The 14202-nt window shown below is 34.9% G+C and overlaps 1 protein-coding gene across 1 annotated transcript in view; it reads left to right on the top strand.

The window, feature by feature from the left end:
- ASAP1 (ArfGAP with SH3 domain, ankyrin repeat and PH domain 1) overlaps nt 1-14202 on the top strand; it is a 128460-nt gene that overhangs the window by 63827 nt on the left and 50431 nt on the right. Inside the window, exons 6-11 of the mRNA XM_009881016.1 lie at nt 1810-1939; nt 2702-2787; nt 4179-4254; nt 5083-5169; nt 11664-11764; nt 12193-12262. Of these exons, the coding sequence (XP_009879318.1) occupies nt 1810-1939; nt 2702-2787; nt 4179-4254; nt 5083-5169; nt 11664-11764; nt 12193-12262 (550 nt within the window). The remainder of the gene's footprint in view (nt 1-1809; nt 1940-2701; nt 2788-4178; nt 4255-5082; nt 5170-11663; nt 11765-12192; nt 12263-14202) is intronic.

The following is a 14202-nucleotide window of genomic DNA, read 5'->3' as shown; positions in this document are numbered from 1 at the left end:
TTATAAAAACAGAAGTTTGGAAACAAGTAGTATCATAGTTGCAGAAATGTTAGTGGAATGGTTCAGAATGCTCTCAAGGAAGTGACGGGCGGCTGCTTTATCAGAATTCAAGAGCTCTCAAGAGTTAATTCATTTATTTCCCTTTAATTTATTCCCCATTTTAATCCTATTATTAGCTTTGCTTCATTTACGTCTAACCAGGAGGGGAAAAATGCAATGAAAGAAAAATCAGGCCACTAAGAACTGCTGAAACACTTATTATCGGCATAATTTTCTTACCTGCATATAGTGACTTTTTCCTTCAAAATTAATTACAATGTAAAATCCTTGTGAACAACTGAACCAGAAATGAGATTATTACTAATCCAAGGCACAAAGAAGATTCTTGTCCCAAAATCACAACATCATACTCAGTAGAGCATTCAGATTTACATGCAGAATTGGGTTTTGTTAGTTTTTAGTTATTTAATTCTTAGAGATAATGCATATTTTGAAAAATAGGTTGAATAATTTTCTATAGACAGCAAATTGGTTTAAAAAAAAAAAATCCTTTCTGCCCCTCAAAATGCTATATGTGAAATCAGGGATATCTTTGCCAGTGCATTTATACGAAATGCCATTAAACGGAACTTAAGAGACAGAGACATCTTGTACTGACTCAAAATATATAATCATCTGTGGGATTCCGTTCTGAATATGGCAAGTTTACAGAAGGATGCCTGTTGTCTTGTTACTCTTCTCTGCCCCCCTCCTGTGCGCAAATTCTACTTGGACTTAAGACCGAGAGGGAGATGTCCCTTAGATTTCTCAGGGAACCCCGTTTTTCAGAATTTGTTCAAGACCAAATATCAAGTCTAGTTTAGAGGCACAGTGCTGAAGAGTGCTTTGTTCTACATGCAAACATTATGTTTTATTATATTTATGATTATGCTTTATTATATTTTCTTAGCTGGAGAAAAACAGAGTTCAAAACCAAATAACCTAATCCTTTTTAATTTTTTTTTTTTTTCCTTGCAAGGAGTATCAGTCGAATAACCACACAGTGCTTTGTCACCTGTTTTACAGAAGTACAGATTCAGTCTTATTTTTTTCAAAAATGCTGCTAGAGAGGACAGATTACTTTTTTTTTTTTAAAAAGAAATCAGAAAATTGTTTAGACTTTTCTAGGCTGTATTGGAAATCTGAGTTTGCTTACACGTGGAGTATCCGGTTAGTCTGCAGAGCAGATGCGTAAGGACAGCCACACTGGAAAGCTGTAATTAAAGTCTCAGGGCAGCTTCTTAGTTCCATATTTGCATTTCACTATTTCAGAATTTCAGTGTTGGCTTTCTCTGAAAATGTGATGACTGGAAGTCATCTCATTTAGCATAGGTGGTAAACTTCGTATGCTGCCATATTGTTTTTCTTAATTCCCGCCTTACGAGCATGAAGCATATTGATTAAAATATTCTGCCATTTTCCTGCCAAATCAGTAGTTTCTTATATGTATGCTTTATACTGCAGTATATAGAGATGAAGGCTATGGAGCACATCATATAGAAATAATGAGATTTTTTTTTTTTATTTTTTCCCCAAGTATCACACAAACTAGAGAAAAGAGTTAAATGGTGAAAGGAAGGAAGGGCACTTTCATGAATCCATTGTTCATAGACAAAAAAAAAAGATATATAAGATTTGGTATCATAGAGGAACTCATCTTAGGAATGGCTTCTTTAATATTTCTTTGAATTTTTTTTTTCCTAAATAATAATAATACATCACAGGATAGTAGAAGAAATTATCTAAAATGTTTTCTAATTAAAATTTCAGCACAAAAATTGAAAAGGAAAAAAGAGAACATGCAAAACAGCATGGGATGATCAGAACTGAAATAACAGGAGCTGAGATAGCAGAGGAAATGGAGAAGGAAAGGCGGCTTTTTCAGCTACAGATGTGTGAAGTAAGAAACAAGTTTCGGCTTTTAATTATGATACCACAATTTAAAAGTACCTTGTGGGCCTTACTTAAAGGTGGTGAAATCTGCTTTGTCGTTTAATTGTGGTAGACACGATTTCAATGTCACATAGTACAGCGATACAAAGATAACTGTTTTAGCAACTTTGCAAAACTTGGCTTCCTTTTGTTTTATTCCCTTTGTTTTTAGATTATTATGTAAGGTTCTCGGGGTGAAAATATACTATGGAAATATTTATTTTTTTTTAATTTATAGTTCAGCTGTTCAGGAAGTATTTTTGATATCTTTCTTCCACATACTTTCTGAAATCTTCTAAAATTTCTAATAAAGTGATAAATGATAGTGATACATTAGCTCCATAAAACTGCTTTTTATACTAGTAATTCTCTTTTATTTCATTTTAGTGGTGATTACTTTAAATTGCATGGTATTTATATTTTTAGAATATTTCAGTAATTACTGCAGTAGCATTTAAAAAAGGACATCTTCAGACAATTGTAAAAGACTAAACTTTTTCCTGTTTTTTTTTTTTTAATGTTTTGGGGTGTTTGAATCTTTTAGGAATGGCCAAATAAACTGTTCTGTGGTTTATATTTTGCTTAACTGTGGTGGACTGGTGGCTTGTGAGTCAGCACCCAGGTTAAATACAGAGATAATTAATTCATTGAGCAAATGCTGTTTTATTGATTGAAAACGGTTGAAGGTTGTGAGGCATGATTATCACCATGTTTTTTACTGTCTATACAGTATCTTATTAAGGTTAACGAAATCAAGACAAAAAAAGGTGTGGACCTTCTGCAGAACCTTATTAAGTATTATCATGCACAATGCAAGTAAGTGCAACGCTTTTAAGCTTTAGTTATGATTGTCTTTTTTTACATAAGTGTTTGTTTCCCTTTGTTTTGCATTTGTTTTGGATACATAGGGGAATTTTTGTCATAATTGTAGTCTGCCAGGTGGCTGCAACTTCATCCTGTTAGGCTGCAGTCTTTCAGTAGAGAGTATGAAAGTGAGCGGGGCAGAGGAGCGTTGGAGAAAGAGGCCCAGGGAAAACCCTGCATGTGGTGTACAAAATGAATTTTAGTTCCTGAAATCTAGAATGTAATTATAGAAATACCTTGTTTATTCTATTTAATAGGTTTTAGGGTTTTATGTAAATTTTTAAACTATTGTGAAAGCCAGCAATTTCTTGGAAATTTGTTGAGGTGAAACTGGTAAGATACAGCTTTGTCATCAGTGGAACCACAGAGGCAAACTACAGGAACTTTACTTAAGTTGAACACAGGAAAAAGATTTTAGAAATTACTAGGGGGAAACATGTTGACTAACAGTGATAAAAATAAGCTAAGCTCAACATGACCTGGCAATGTGCGCTCGCAGCCCAGAAGGCCAACTGCGTCCTGGGCTGCATCAAAAGAAGTGTGGCCAGCAGGTAGAGGGAAGGTAATTCTGCCCCTTTACTCCCCTCTGGTGAGACCCCACCTGGAGTACTGCATCCAGCTCTGGAGCCCTCAACATAAGAACAACATGGACCTGTTGTAGCGTGTCCAGAGGAGAGCCATGAAGATGATCAGTGGGATGGAGCGCCTCTCCTGTGAAGACAGGCTGAGGGAGTTGGGGTTGTTCAGGCTGGAGAAGAGAAGAATCCGGGGAGACCTTATAGCAGCCTTCCAGTATCTGAAGTCCCTGAAGAGGGCCTTTTTACAAGGGCATGTAGTGATAGGATGAGGGGGAATGGCTTCAAAGTGAAAGAGGGGAGATTTAGAATAGATATCAGGAAGAAATTTTTCACTCTGAGGGTGGTGAGGCACTGGAACAGGTTGCCCAGAGAAGTTGTGGAAGCTCTGTCCCTGGAGGTGTTCAAGGCCAGGTTGGATGGGGCTTTAAGCAACCTGGTCTAGTGGGAGGTGTCCCTGCCCATGGTAGGGGGGTTTGGAACTAGACCATCTTTAAGGTCCCTTCCAACCTAAACCAGTCCATGATTCTAAGCTATAATCTCTCTAATTTGATATTTGTTAAAATCACAATGGTATATCTCCACTGTTGAAAGATACTGTGCTTTAAAACTACTGTTGGGTTGTTTTGGGTTGTTTTTTTTTGTTTCTGAACATGGGAGGAATAGGATACGTTTTATTGGGTTTTGCTGTATTTCTTCACAAGACAATCTACTTTGTATTATGAATTATGTGTATTCCCGATAAATCACAGGTATTTTTTATTCTAGTTTCTTCCAAGATGGCTTGAAAACAGCTGATAAACTCAAACAATATATTGAAAAGTTGGCTGCTGACTTATATAATGTAAGTTTATTTATAAGTAGTTTAATGTCTGAAAATAGAAATATTTTGTTTATATAAATACATTTGAGATATGACTACAAGGGTGTATATTTCATTTGCATCTTAGAAGTGAAAAGTGTGTTCTCTGAAACTTTGAATATAGGTAGTCTTAGGAAAACACCACCTTGACTATCTTAAATTTTGTATTCTGTTTTTAGAGTTATTAGGAAAAGTAGCTCTCATTCTAATACTAATTTAATGTTGCATTAAAATAAAAGTAATTTAAAGTATGAATCTTTGAATCAGATTACATTATTAGTGCCAATTTTAGCTACCACTTTCATTTTTCAAAACCAAGCCACAATTTTTAAATGAATTAACTTGTGGTGTTCATTGAAAGCAAGTAATAATGTGGAATCACAGCTCACTTGTCACCCAAGTGCTTTTGTATTCCATAATCAGAATTATAATAATCCCATTTGCTTTTGTAGTTTGTGGCTAAATTAAACTGTATTTTCATTCCTTATGTCATCTGTCAAGCTTATTGGAGTTATTTAATTAATATTTTAGAGACAAATTTGGTTGCATTAGATATAGTGAATCATTAAAGCATAACAGAACAGAGCATGCAGAATTGTACGTTCATTTTAACTTGCTTTTCAAGTAATACATGCATAGAAGGTGAATACGTAAGAATGGACTAGTCCATGGAAATAAACTCAATTATTACAGAAATGCAGAGTAGTTGAGCTGGTTGTTAAGGACACCTAAAATGGTATATTGGAATGCATAAAAAATTAAAATTAAAGTTGCATCCAGAAAGCATATAATGGCAATCTCTTTCCATAGATAAAGCAGACACAAGATGAAGAAAAGAAACAACTTACTGCTCTTCGTGATTTGATAAAATCTTCTCTGCAGCTTGATCAGAAGGAGGTAAATAATTTAGACATGTTATTCTCAGAGTTAACATGAATTTATGAATTCTGTATTTGGAAATTGGTTTAATTGAGGCTCAATTTGTGGAGCTAATTGGTTCAGAAAAGTTGGACTTTGAACATTATGACAAAACTAATACTTAGAATGTTCGACCTACATATCAACAAACAATAGTTTTAGATTAATTTTTTGTTTCTGTTTCATATATGAAATTATTCCTTTTTTTGTGTAATTTTATACTTTTTTAATGTACCACTTTAATGCACTATAAGAACAGTTGTAATGGATCAGATAAATGCTTCATCTAGCCCAGTATCCTCTCCTTGACAGTGATAATGAATGAGTGTTCAGGAAAAAATACAAAGGGATGGGATGCACACTTCTTTCTTATGTCCTGCCATCCTCCTGCAAGATTATGGTCAGGATTTTCCTGACTTAGGTGATCGAGAACGGGAACTGGAGGCTTGGCTTTACATATGGTTTCTCTTATTATTATTCATTTGCTAAATCACATGGATTTTGTGGTGATATCCTCCTACCCAAGCTCCTTTTGCTAATACTATATTGTAAGGAAGAAAATTTCTATGTTAACCAGATAGCAGTGGCTGAGACAGGGCAGTTAAAAAGAAAAATACATTGTCAATTGCACTGGTATCAACAGTGAAGGGGGCAGATGTTCTGGAATATTCCTTGAGCTCAGAAATAGGATGTAATATATATCACAACTTTTACCTGAGACAGTATTGTGACTTTTTCCAAATCGTAGTGCCTGAGAGTCAGAAATACTGTGGTTAATTCCTGTGGTGGATCTGAGGGTTGGGAGGGTAGGTAGGAGGGGATGACTTTCCTGTAGGAAAAGATCACTTACCATCTGTTAGCTTTTTTCTTAGGTAAATAAAACATTAGTGTTTGCTATATGCTTACTCAGCTTATTAAATATTTATTATTAAATATGAATTATTAGTATTAATAAACATTAGACAGATGCCATTCTGCTGCATATATATGATCATCCACATGTATGATTGGGCAGTATTGCTAATATCAAATATAATAAGAATATAATTTACAACCAGATGTACTGAGTTAGCCAAGTTTCCAGTAGCTATCAATGATGGATGTGTAGAGTAAAACGCAGGGCAAAAGATAGTGATACTTCCCCAGAATACCCACCCATTAGTAGTTTGACTGTCTTTGCAGTCTCTCTGCCACCCTATGGATTTCCTCGCTTTGAATTTGTGCAGTTGCTTTTTGAAGCCGTGTAAACTATCAGCTGCTTTTACACCTGTGTCTTTCCCACCATTGCTACATGTTGCGTGGAAAAATCTTTTGCCTTTTCTTTGTTTTGAACTTTTAGATCTGTGTGCCCTACTCAAGATGGGAGTGCTTGTGATTTTACAATAGCATGACTAGATCATTTCTGATCTTTTATTTTTTCATAAAACTTCCTAACATTGACTTGCTTTTTGACAAGTGCTTTATGAGCTGTGAAAGGAGCTGTGAAACATTTAATCAGCTGTAAAGCTATAACCATATCATCCTATTTCTGAATGTTAATAGTCAACTCACAGTATCTTATTTTTTCCCTCTGCCTCACTTTGCATTTGTTTATGCTGATCTTGACCTGTCATTTATTGTCAAGTTACTCACTATCGTGAGGTCCTTGAGAAATTCTTCAGTCAGCCTTTCTTGAGTATCCTGAATAATTTAATCCATCTAGCAAACTTTGACATTTACTCTTTTCCAGATTGTTTTACTGTTAGACACTGCATGTGCTGGCACAGCTTTCTGTGAAACTCATTTATTTGTTTTCTCTTTTATCTTGTTATCTCATTTGAGGGCTTTTCCTCTTGTCCTGTAGCAATGTCATTCTTTTCCCTTCCACAAGGAACACTAAGTGCCCATTGAAAGTCCCGGTAGACTGTATCAGTCTGATTTCTCACATGTCTACTACTGATTCCTTCAGAGAATTCCAGGAGATTTTTGAGCCATAAACTTTCTGTACAAAAGCTTCCCTGAGTATTTTCCAGTATTTATAATACTAAATGTACTCTTAGAAGTAGTTTTCATTAATGTTACTTATGTGGTGTGAAGCTTACTGATCTTTACTTTCCTGGAATTCTTCTGGAACTTCTTCAAAAATAGGACTTTGGTACCTGGGGCAAGTAAGTATTTTTATGGGCTTTTGTGTAATTTTGTAGGGAGCACATTGTAATTATGGCTACTGCATGCAGATAAATGGCTTGAAGTTAGTAAATTATTTCAGGTGGAATTACATAACTGTAATAAGGAATTATTGATGATTCATTCCTTACAGTGTGGTGGTGATGTTATATAGCAGATAAACCTTGGCCAGAAGGCTTTTGCTCTCCCTGCGTCTTTAATCCCATCGTTCTGAAGGACAACACAACCTTACAATGCACCATGCATGTTTGTAGAATGTCTTTGGTGTCACAGATGACAGGAGCATGACAGAGCACCTTTGAATAGATCCCAATTTATTGCCAGCTCTTTCTAGTACTCAGTTGTCCCTTACCTCATACTCTACAATCTTCCCCAGTGCTGTTTGGTATTTTTTTTCCTTCCATCTCCAATGTACACATGGACCTACTAGACCTCTTCCATAATACTTGCAGAGTTTCCCATCCATGCGTTACGTCTGTAATCTCCCTAGTATCTACATCACTCTGAAGGTCACTCATGCTCGTTCTCCATCCTCACCCTCAAAAGTTGAACAGAGAACATTAGATTTCAAGAGCTGTCATTCTGAAGTCTTTTATGGATTAATTCCCAACACAGAGGAACAAGACCTGCTCTCTCCTCAGGTACCTTTTTTTCCCACAAGCTGATTATCTGGGAAGCAAAGAAAAATACCTCCTTTTGTCCTGGCTGCTGCCTATGTTGTTAAATTCAAGCTACATGGTAATCAGCCAGATCTCGGAAATAAAGAAGGACAAACAAGTTGTTCTTCTTCAGTGCCATGTATTGTACGTACTTGGCTGCATATAGTACAAGTCAAGTTTCAAAAGGTGCTCACAGAGTATTATGAGGTAGAATAACCAAGTGAAATATAGTGTTTAGTTTTTGGTTACATGTTCCCTGGATGAGTAGTAAAAAGTATTCCGTTTCAGTGGAAAGTAACCTCATTTAAACTATAAAAATTAAGCCAATTGGCTTCTGAAACTTAGATACATGTAGTAATAAAGAAGCTTCACAGGCATCAGCAAAATAAACTATGCAGCTTTTCTGACTTCAATTGTACTCTAGACAAATCCTAGGATTCTTGAAAAAAAGTGTGTATTTATGTATGATATCTATATGAAAAGTTAAATGATAAATATAACTTGGCTTGAAGAGAATTTAAATTGTGTCTTAAAAGAAAAAAGGAACAATATTGTGATTCTCAGATATTCAGGCAAATCATGGGAGAGAGAGATCTAATGAAAGAATCCACTATTTTGGATAATATAACCATTTGATCACATTGATGCTCAAGTATTTCTTTCAAAATCAACATATGAGGACTTTCACTCGTGATTCTGCTACATTACATGAGTCAGAGCATAATGATGCTGGCACATATTGAGGCACTTGATAAAACAATGTCTCTGTTATTTAAGTATTCAGTGTTTTAGTCTTGAAATAGCATGCCAGCATTCATTACTCATTAGTTAAGTGACAATGAAACTTGCAAACACATGGCCTGAGTTTCACCAGTCGGCCCTCCATCATTGTGTATATCCAAATCTTCAAGTATTTAAAGCTGGACTTTCTTACCGGGGTAGATGGCCTGGTTGGTTGTGATTAAGAATACATTCTTCTCTTTACAGTAGTGCATTATAATCTCGCTGTTGGAAAATTTATGGATTAATGGAAATATTGCACACGAAATGAGTGGGATTTTCTCTGGTGGATTTGTAAAAATGCAGAAGTACTCTTTCAAAAAATAACTTTGGCAGGGAAACAATTTGAAATAATAAAATCAAGGCCCTGGTTGTGTTTGACCCTTTGTGCGAGTGATGGAAGTTGAAACTAGTGATTCTTGTCCAAATTGTAAGTTCTTACACCTCTAACCTCTTTGGTGTTGCCATTAGATGAGTGAGACCTCCTGCCCATCTCAGACTGACTTGCTGTCACAGATGGCAAAAGAGATTCCTATGTGGCTTTTAAATCTATTAAAGCATTTAGGATCTTTTTGAATTTGAAACAGTATGTATGGAAAAATTACTCTTCAGCACCCATACTTTCATTTAGGAGAAAACTACGAATTTACTAAATGAGCTAAGCTTGTTCCTTAACACTTTCAAGGTCTCATAATGCAACTCTTGTTTTGCTGTTGCATGCATTCGAGGTCTTTATTTAGCATTATGGACATCTGTAATGCTCTTACACGTTTTGCTGGCATACCTGTCCTTTCATTGATGAAATGACTATTACTGTAATTTTTGCAATTAGCTGGTTCTTGGAAAAGCACATCTTGACAATATTTGAATCTTGGGTTGCGCAGAAGTGCTAGTGCTGTAGCTTCGCTACGGGACGTCCAATTTACTCTGGCTCTGTTACATGCAATGTCTCCTCTTGCCACCGTGAACCGTCTTGGTATCAAGTTACAGCAGTTTCTGTTAATTTGTGCAAGAATTATCTGATTTCATGAAAACAGTATGGTTTAAAGCTTTGGGGGGAAAATATTTTAAGGCATACTACTGTAATTTTTAACTATGTAAAGTATTTATTTTAGATGTTGAAAAATGTTTATATGTTAAGAAGCTTAAATTTTAAAGGAAACCAGGCCTTTAATACAGGCTTCTATTCCCTATTTTTTGTATATTAATTATTAGTACAAATGTAACTTAACAGCTTTATGTTGAATATAGCTAGTCTTTAGAATCATGTTTTGTGTCTGTTTTGTTAACTATTTCTTTACGTTTTGATTTATTTTCTCCAAATCTCCATCTGATTTGCTCTCTATCTCATTATGTTCTTTCCTGTGCTAATGCCAATAGAACCCTAATGCCAATGGGGGTTCGAAATTCACTTATAACAAATTAGCTGCTTACTGCGATGGTGTAAACAGTTGCTGCTGACAGCACATTGCCCATAGCAGCCTTTATGCCGCTTCTGACCACAACTGCCAGTTTTACCAAAGTAATTTTCTCTAAACTCCTATGGCAAATTTGATACAAAAAGGAAAACAGTTGTAAAGACCCTGAATACAATAGGGGGGAGTAATTTTCAATATATATTGGTTGTGGTAATTTGAAGAAACTGTACTTTGAAAGAGAAAAGGTTATGCCTTTTATTCCTCCTTTATGCGAAGGGAGTAATTGAACTTCCCTTTCTTTTGTTTTTTTTTTGGGGGGGAGAGGGGGGATTTTCTCAGATGTTTTGCAGATGATTGTTTCATAGCTACATTTAAAACTGTATCAGTGTGTCCTTAATTATACCTTTTTATACAGACTTGCAAAAATTAACTTTGGGCCTGATCGGTTTCAATGGAAATTCAGAATTCGCTCCAGTTCAGTAGAGGATACAATATAGCTATCATTTTAGAAAATTTAAATGCAATATAGACTGGAAGACATTTAGTAAAATTTGATTCTGCAGTCATCTTAATTGCTTTTCTGAGGCCAATGTCATATATGCAAGGTTGCACAGAATTTTGCTATGATGTTTTGTTACTTAATGAGAAAAAGCACCAGTGTGCCTAAAAAAGTAATTCTTGCCTTCTTTTTAGTAGTGGGGTTAGAAGGGGGAAAAATTGTTTTACTAGATATGGGAGCTATAAAATTATATTCAAGGAACATGTTTTTTAAGTAAAATAATAATTCTTGTTTTAAATTATTTGCTTTCTCTTTCCTCTGTTGCTTTTGCCTTTCGTGATCGAAGTCTAGGAGAGTAAGTCAATGTTTTAATGAACTTTTGGGGATTTTTTTTTTTCTGATATGCTTATAAAATGTTAATCCATTTCACTTAATTGTTTCACTAGATCAGGCCAAAAGTTATTTCAGTTGACTTCATTCACTAAAACTCATCAATTATATACGTATTTTTAATTGGTTTTAAAAAATAGCAATTATTAGCATTTTTGTTTGTTTATATATATGTGTTTCTGTACGCATGCATGCTATATTATGTTTTTTTCTTTTTGAGTTTTTCGTCTTAGATTTTACTCTTTGATTATAAGATTATTCAGTATTAAATTTCTGTATTTTTAGAATTCATTACTTTGAGATACATATTTGCATCCATACTGTACTTCAAACACCTAACGAAGTAATTCAATCTTGAACATGCAGTCAGTTCAAGATACATGATGTAAAAGCAAGCTCTCCTATGGATGTAAAACATGCATTAGGAGTTCTCTCTTTTTTTTTAATCTTTATTAATTTGTGAGTTGTGGTTGAGAAGAGAAATAAAGTAAAATAGGCTTAAATGTCAGGAAAACTTCCTGGGCATGTCAGGAAATGTTAATGGTGTTTTCCCCTTTTTAGGATTCACAGAGCAGGCAAGGAGGATATAGTATGCATCAGCTTCAGGGGAATAAGGAATATGGCAGTGAGAAGAAAGGTTATCTTTTAAAGAAGAGTGATGGGTATGTTCTAGGAGCGCATAACACATAGTGAGAACTGTTACTATGTTCATACACTGATTTTTACTGTTTTGTACTGTGTGGGTCCTTAAGGCACATTCTCCTAATGCATGTGCCACAGGTACTCAAGAATTTTACAGTTCAAATCTGAACGCAGATCTGAATTTAATATAGTAAATATAAAAAGCATGACAAGCAATCTAAAAAAAAAAAAAAGTCATATTAAAAAGAAATCTATTGTCTTTATAAGTCTCTAAAAGGTGATTAAGACCTGCCATAAGTTTTCAAGTTACTTTTGGTGAGGCATTTAGTGAAGTTTTGACTGCATCTGTTTGTTTCTCAAGGCTAATCTTCTCAAAATGTTAATGGGATTAATGTGTTTTGAAATCATGTCTAGTTACTGAATTTTTGTTGTTGATGTTCTTATGTAGGTTAAGGAAAGTATGGCAAAGAAGAAAGTGCACTGTTAAAAATGGAATTCTTACCATATCACATGCAACGGTAAGTTATTTTTATACCTTTTTATTTAAAATAATAAATTGACATTATCCTTTACCTGTGAATCTGTCGGTGTTAATTCACTATTAAAAAAAAAAAAAAAAGCCTCTTCTGCTTCTGACTGAAGTTCTATGGATTATCAGCAATTGGAGACTGACTTACAGCAGTAATGCCATACTTGTTGCTCTATTAAATTTTTTCCTGGTTGCTTGCTGCTGACCACTAGTGGCAACAGTGCTTCAGGTTAAGTGGAGCAGTGCACCTGTTCTTACTATGCGTTTGGGATATGGGATGCAATTCATCTGAACAAAATGAAGGGTATACAGTGTAGCTGTCTGCATCAGAGCAAGATTATGTAGACTCCTCTCTCATCCACTGGAGAGCTGGTCAACATAGTCAAAGGAGTCTGGGTAGATTTGGTCAGATATCTTGTTATAAACTCAAATTTTGGCTGTTGATTGTACTGGAAGACTAATAACTGGCTCATACATAGATGTCTGTATTGCAGATTTTAACATCCTGCGTAGGAATAAAACTATTTAAAACATTCGTTTTATAAAAAACTTAAAATTATTCAATCAGTTAGAGTGAGAAAATGAGAATAAAGACTAGTTGGAAATCAATTTCAAAACTCCCTGTAGTCTGCATGAAGTAAACGAACTCTTCTTTAGCCTTCCAAAATTTTTCTTTCCCCCGCTCCCGCCGCTATAGCTTAGGACAATTGATGTAATACTTAAATGTATTTATCAATAGTTTGAAAAGAAAATGGCAAACATATTGAGCAGACTTTTCAATGAATACTTCAGCTGATTTTGCTTATAAGCATTGTCATGGTATATCAGTGAAGCACATTATTTGGAAACTCAGGAAGTGTTTGATATTAGATGTTATTGATAGAATCTGACAGATGAGTGAATGTGGTAATATTTTGAGTGCTTTCAACTAAAAGTGTGAAATTTTGGAAAGTTTTGAACATACTGAGTTCTGGGAATAGGGCATATATATGAAGTATCTTCCTGGGAATGCTAAATGATGAGGAAGCAACAACATTATCATGGTGGAAGCAGTCCTAAAACTGTCTTGTGGCAGCTTGACACAAGCTTGTTGCAAACAATCCTCTTAACTCTTGTTAAAGAAGATGTTCCCATTTCATCACCCTTCTTTCCCTTTACCCCAAATACCACTGATGGCCATAAGTATCAGTGTCTAAAGTTAACTGTCTATCTTAAGCAAGTTAAAGGGAAGTTATTGTATTCTGTACTGGTGGTTAGTTCTTTTTAATGGCTAGGAAGATATTCTCACCTCCTTTGAGGAGTCACTTAGTCAAATTACCTATGATTAATTAGTAAAGCCTAGGTTAGTAATGATTCAGCTATTGCTATTTGTTTAGAAAGAAAAATGCATGTATTGTCCAGCTCAAGACTTGCTAATTTAGAATTCTTTGAATTGCACTATTGGTTGTAGTTTTCCTTTTCTTGTATGTAGCTGTGTAAAAGCAATCCATTTGCTCTTTACTATTGCAGTGCCAAGAGGAAAGCAATTTGCTTATTTTCAGTGATGAAAAGCTCAGATAATGACAGTCTGTTTGACATTAAACTTTGAAAACTGAGACTCCAATTGCATATTTACTCCTTCAAGGAAATGTTGCTTCTTAAGTGTTAAAAATATTGCGTTGATAAGCTTGTTCTGACAAACATTTAACAATGTCGGAAATGCACTTCTAGATAGTTTGGGTTTTTGTAAGTTTTGTGTTACTTTTATATTTGATTCTAATGTAAGCAACTTCCAAAACTCAGTTCAGAAGTATTTACTGATAACTGACATCTCAAGTTCACTTTATATCTGCCAGCTATCGTAATTTTAATTCATTACCTCTATAGTTTCTGATAAACCTATACAAACCCAAACTACTTTAAAGATATTATTAGTTATCATAGAATCAT

Source organism: Charadrius vociferus, unplaced genomic scaffold (assembly GCF_000708025.1).
Source record: "Charadrius vociferus isolate BGI_N301 unplaced genomic scaffold, ASM70802v2 scaffold2, whole genome shotgun sequence".
In the NCBI taxonomy this organism is placed as follows: domain Eukaryota; kingdom Metazoa; phylum Chordata; class Aves; order Charadriiformes; family Charadriidae; genus Charadrius; species Charadrius vociferus.
This window is presented reverse-complemented; position numbering and strand designations above follow the sequence as displayed.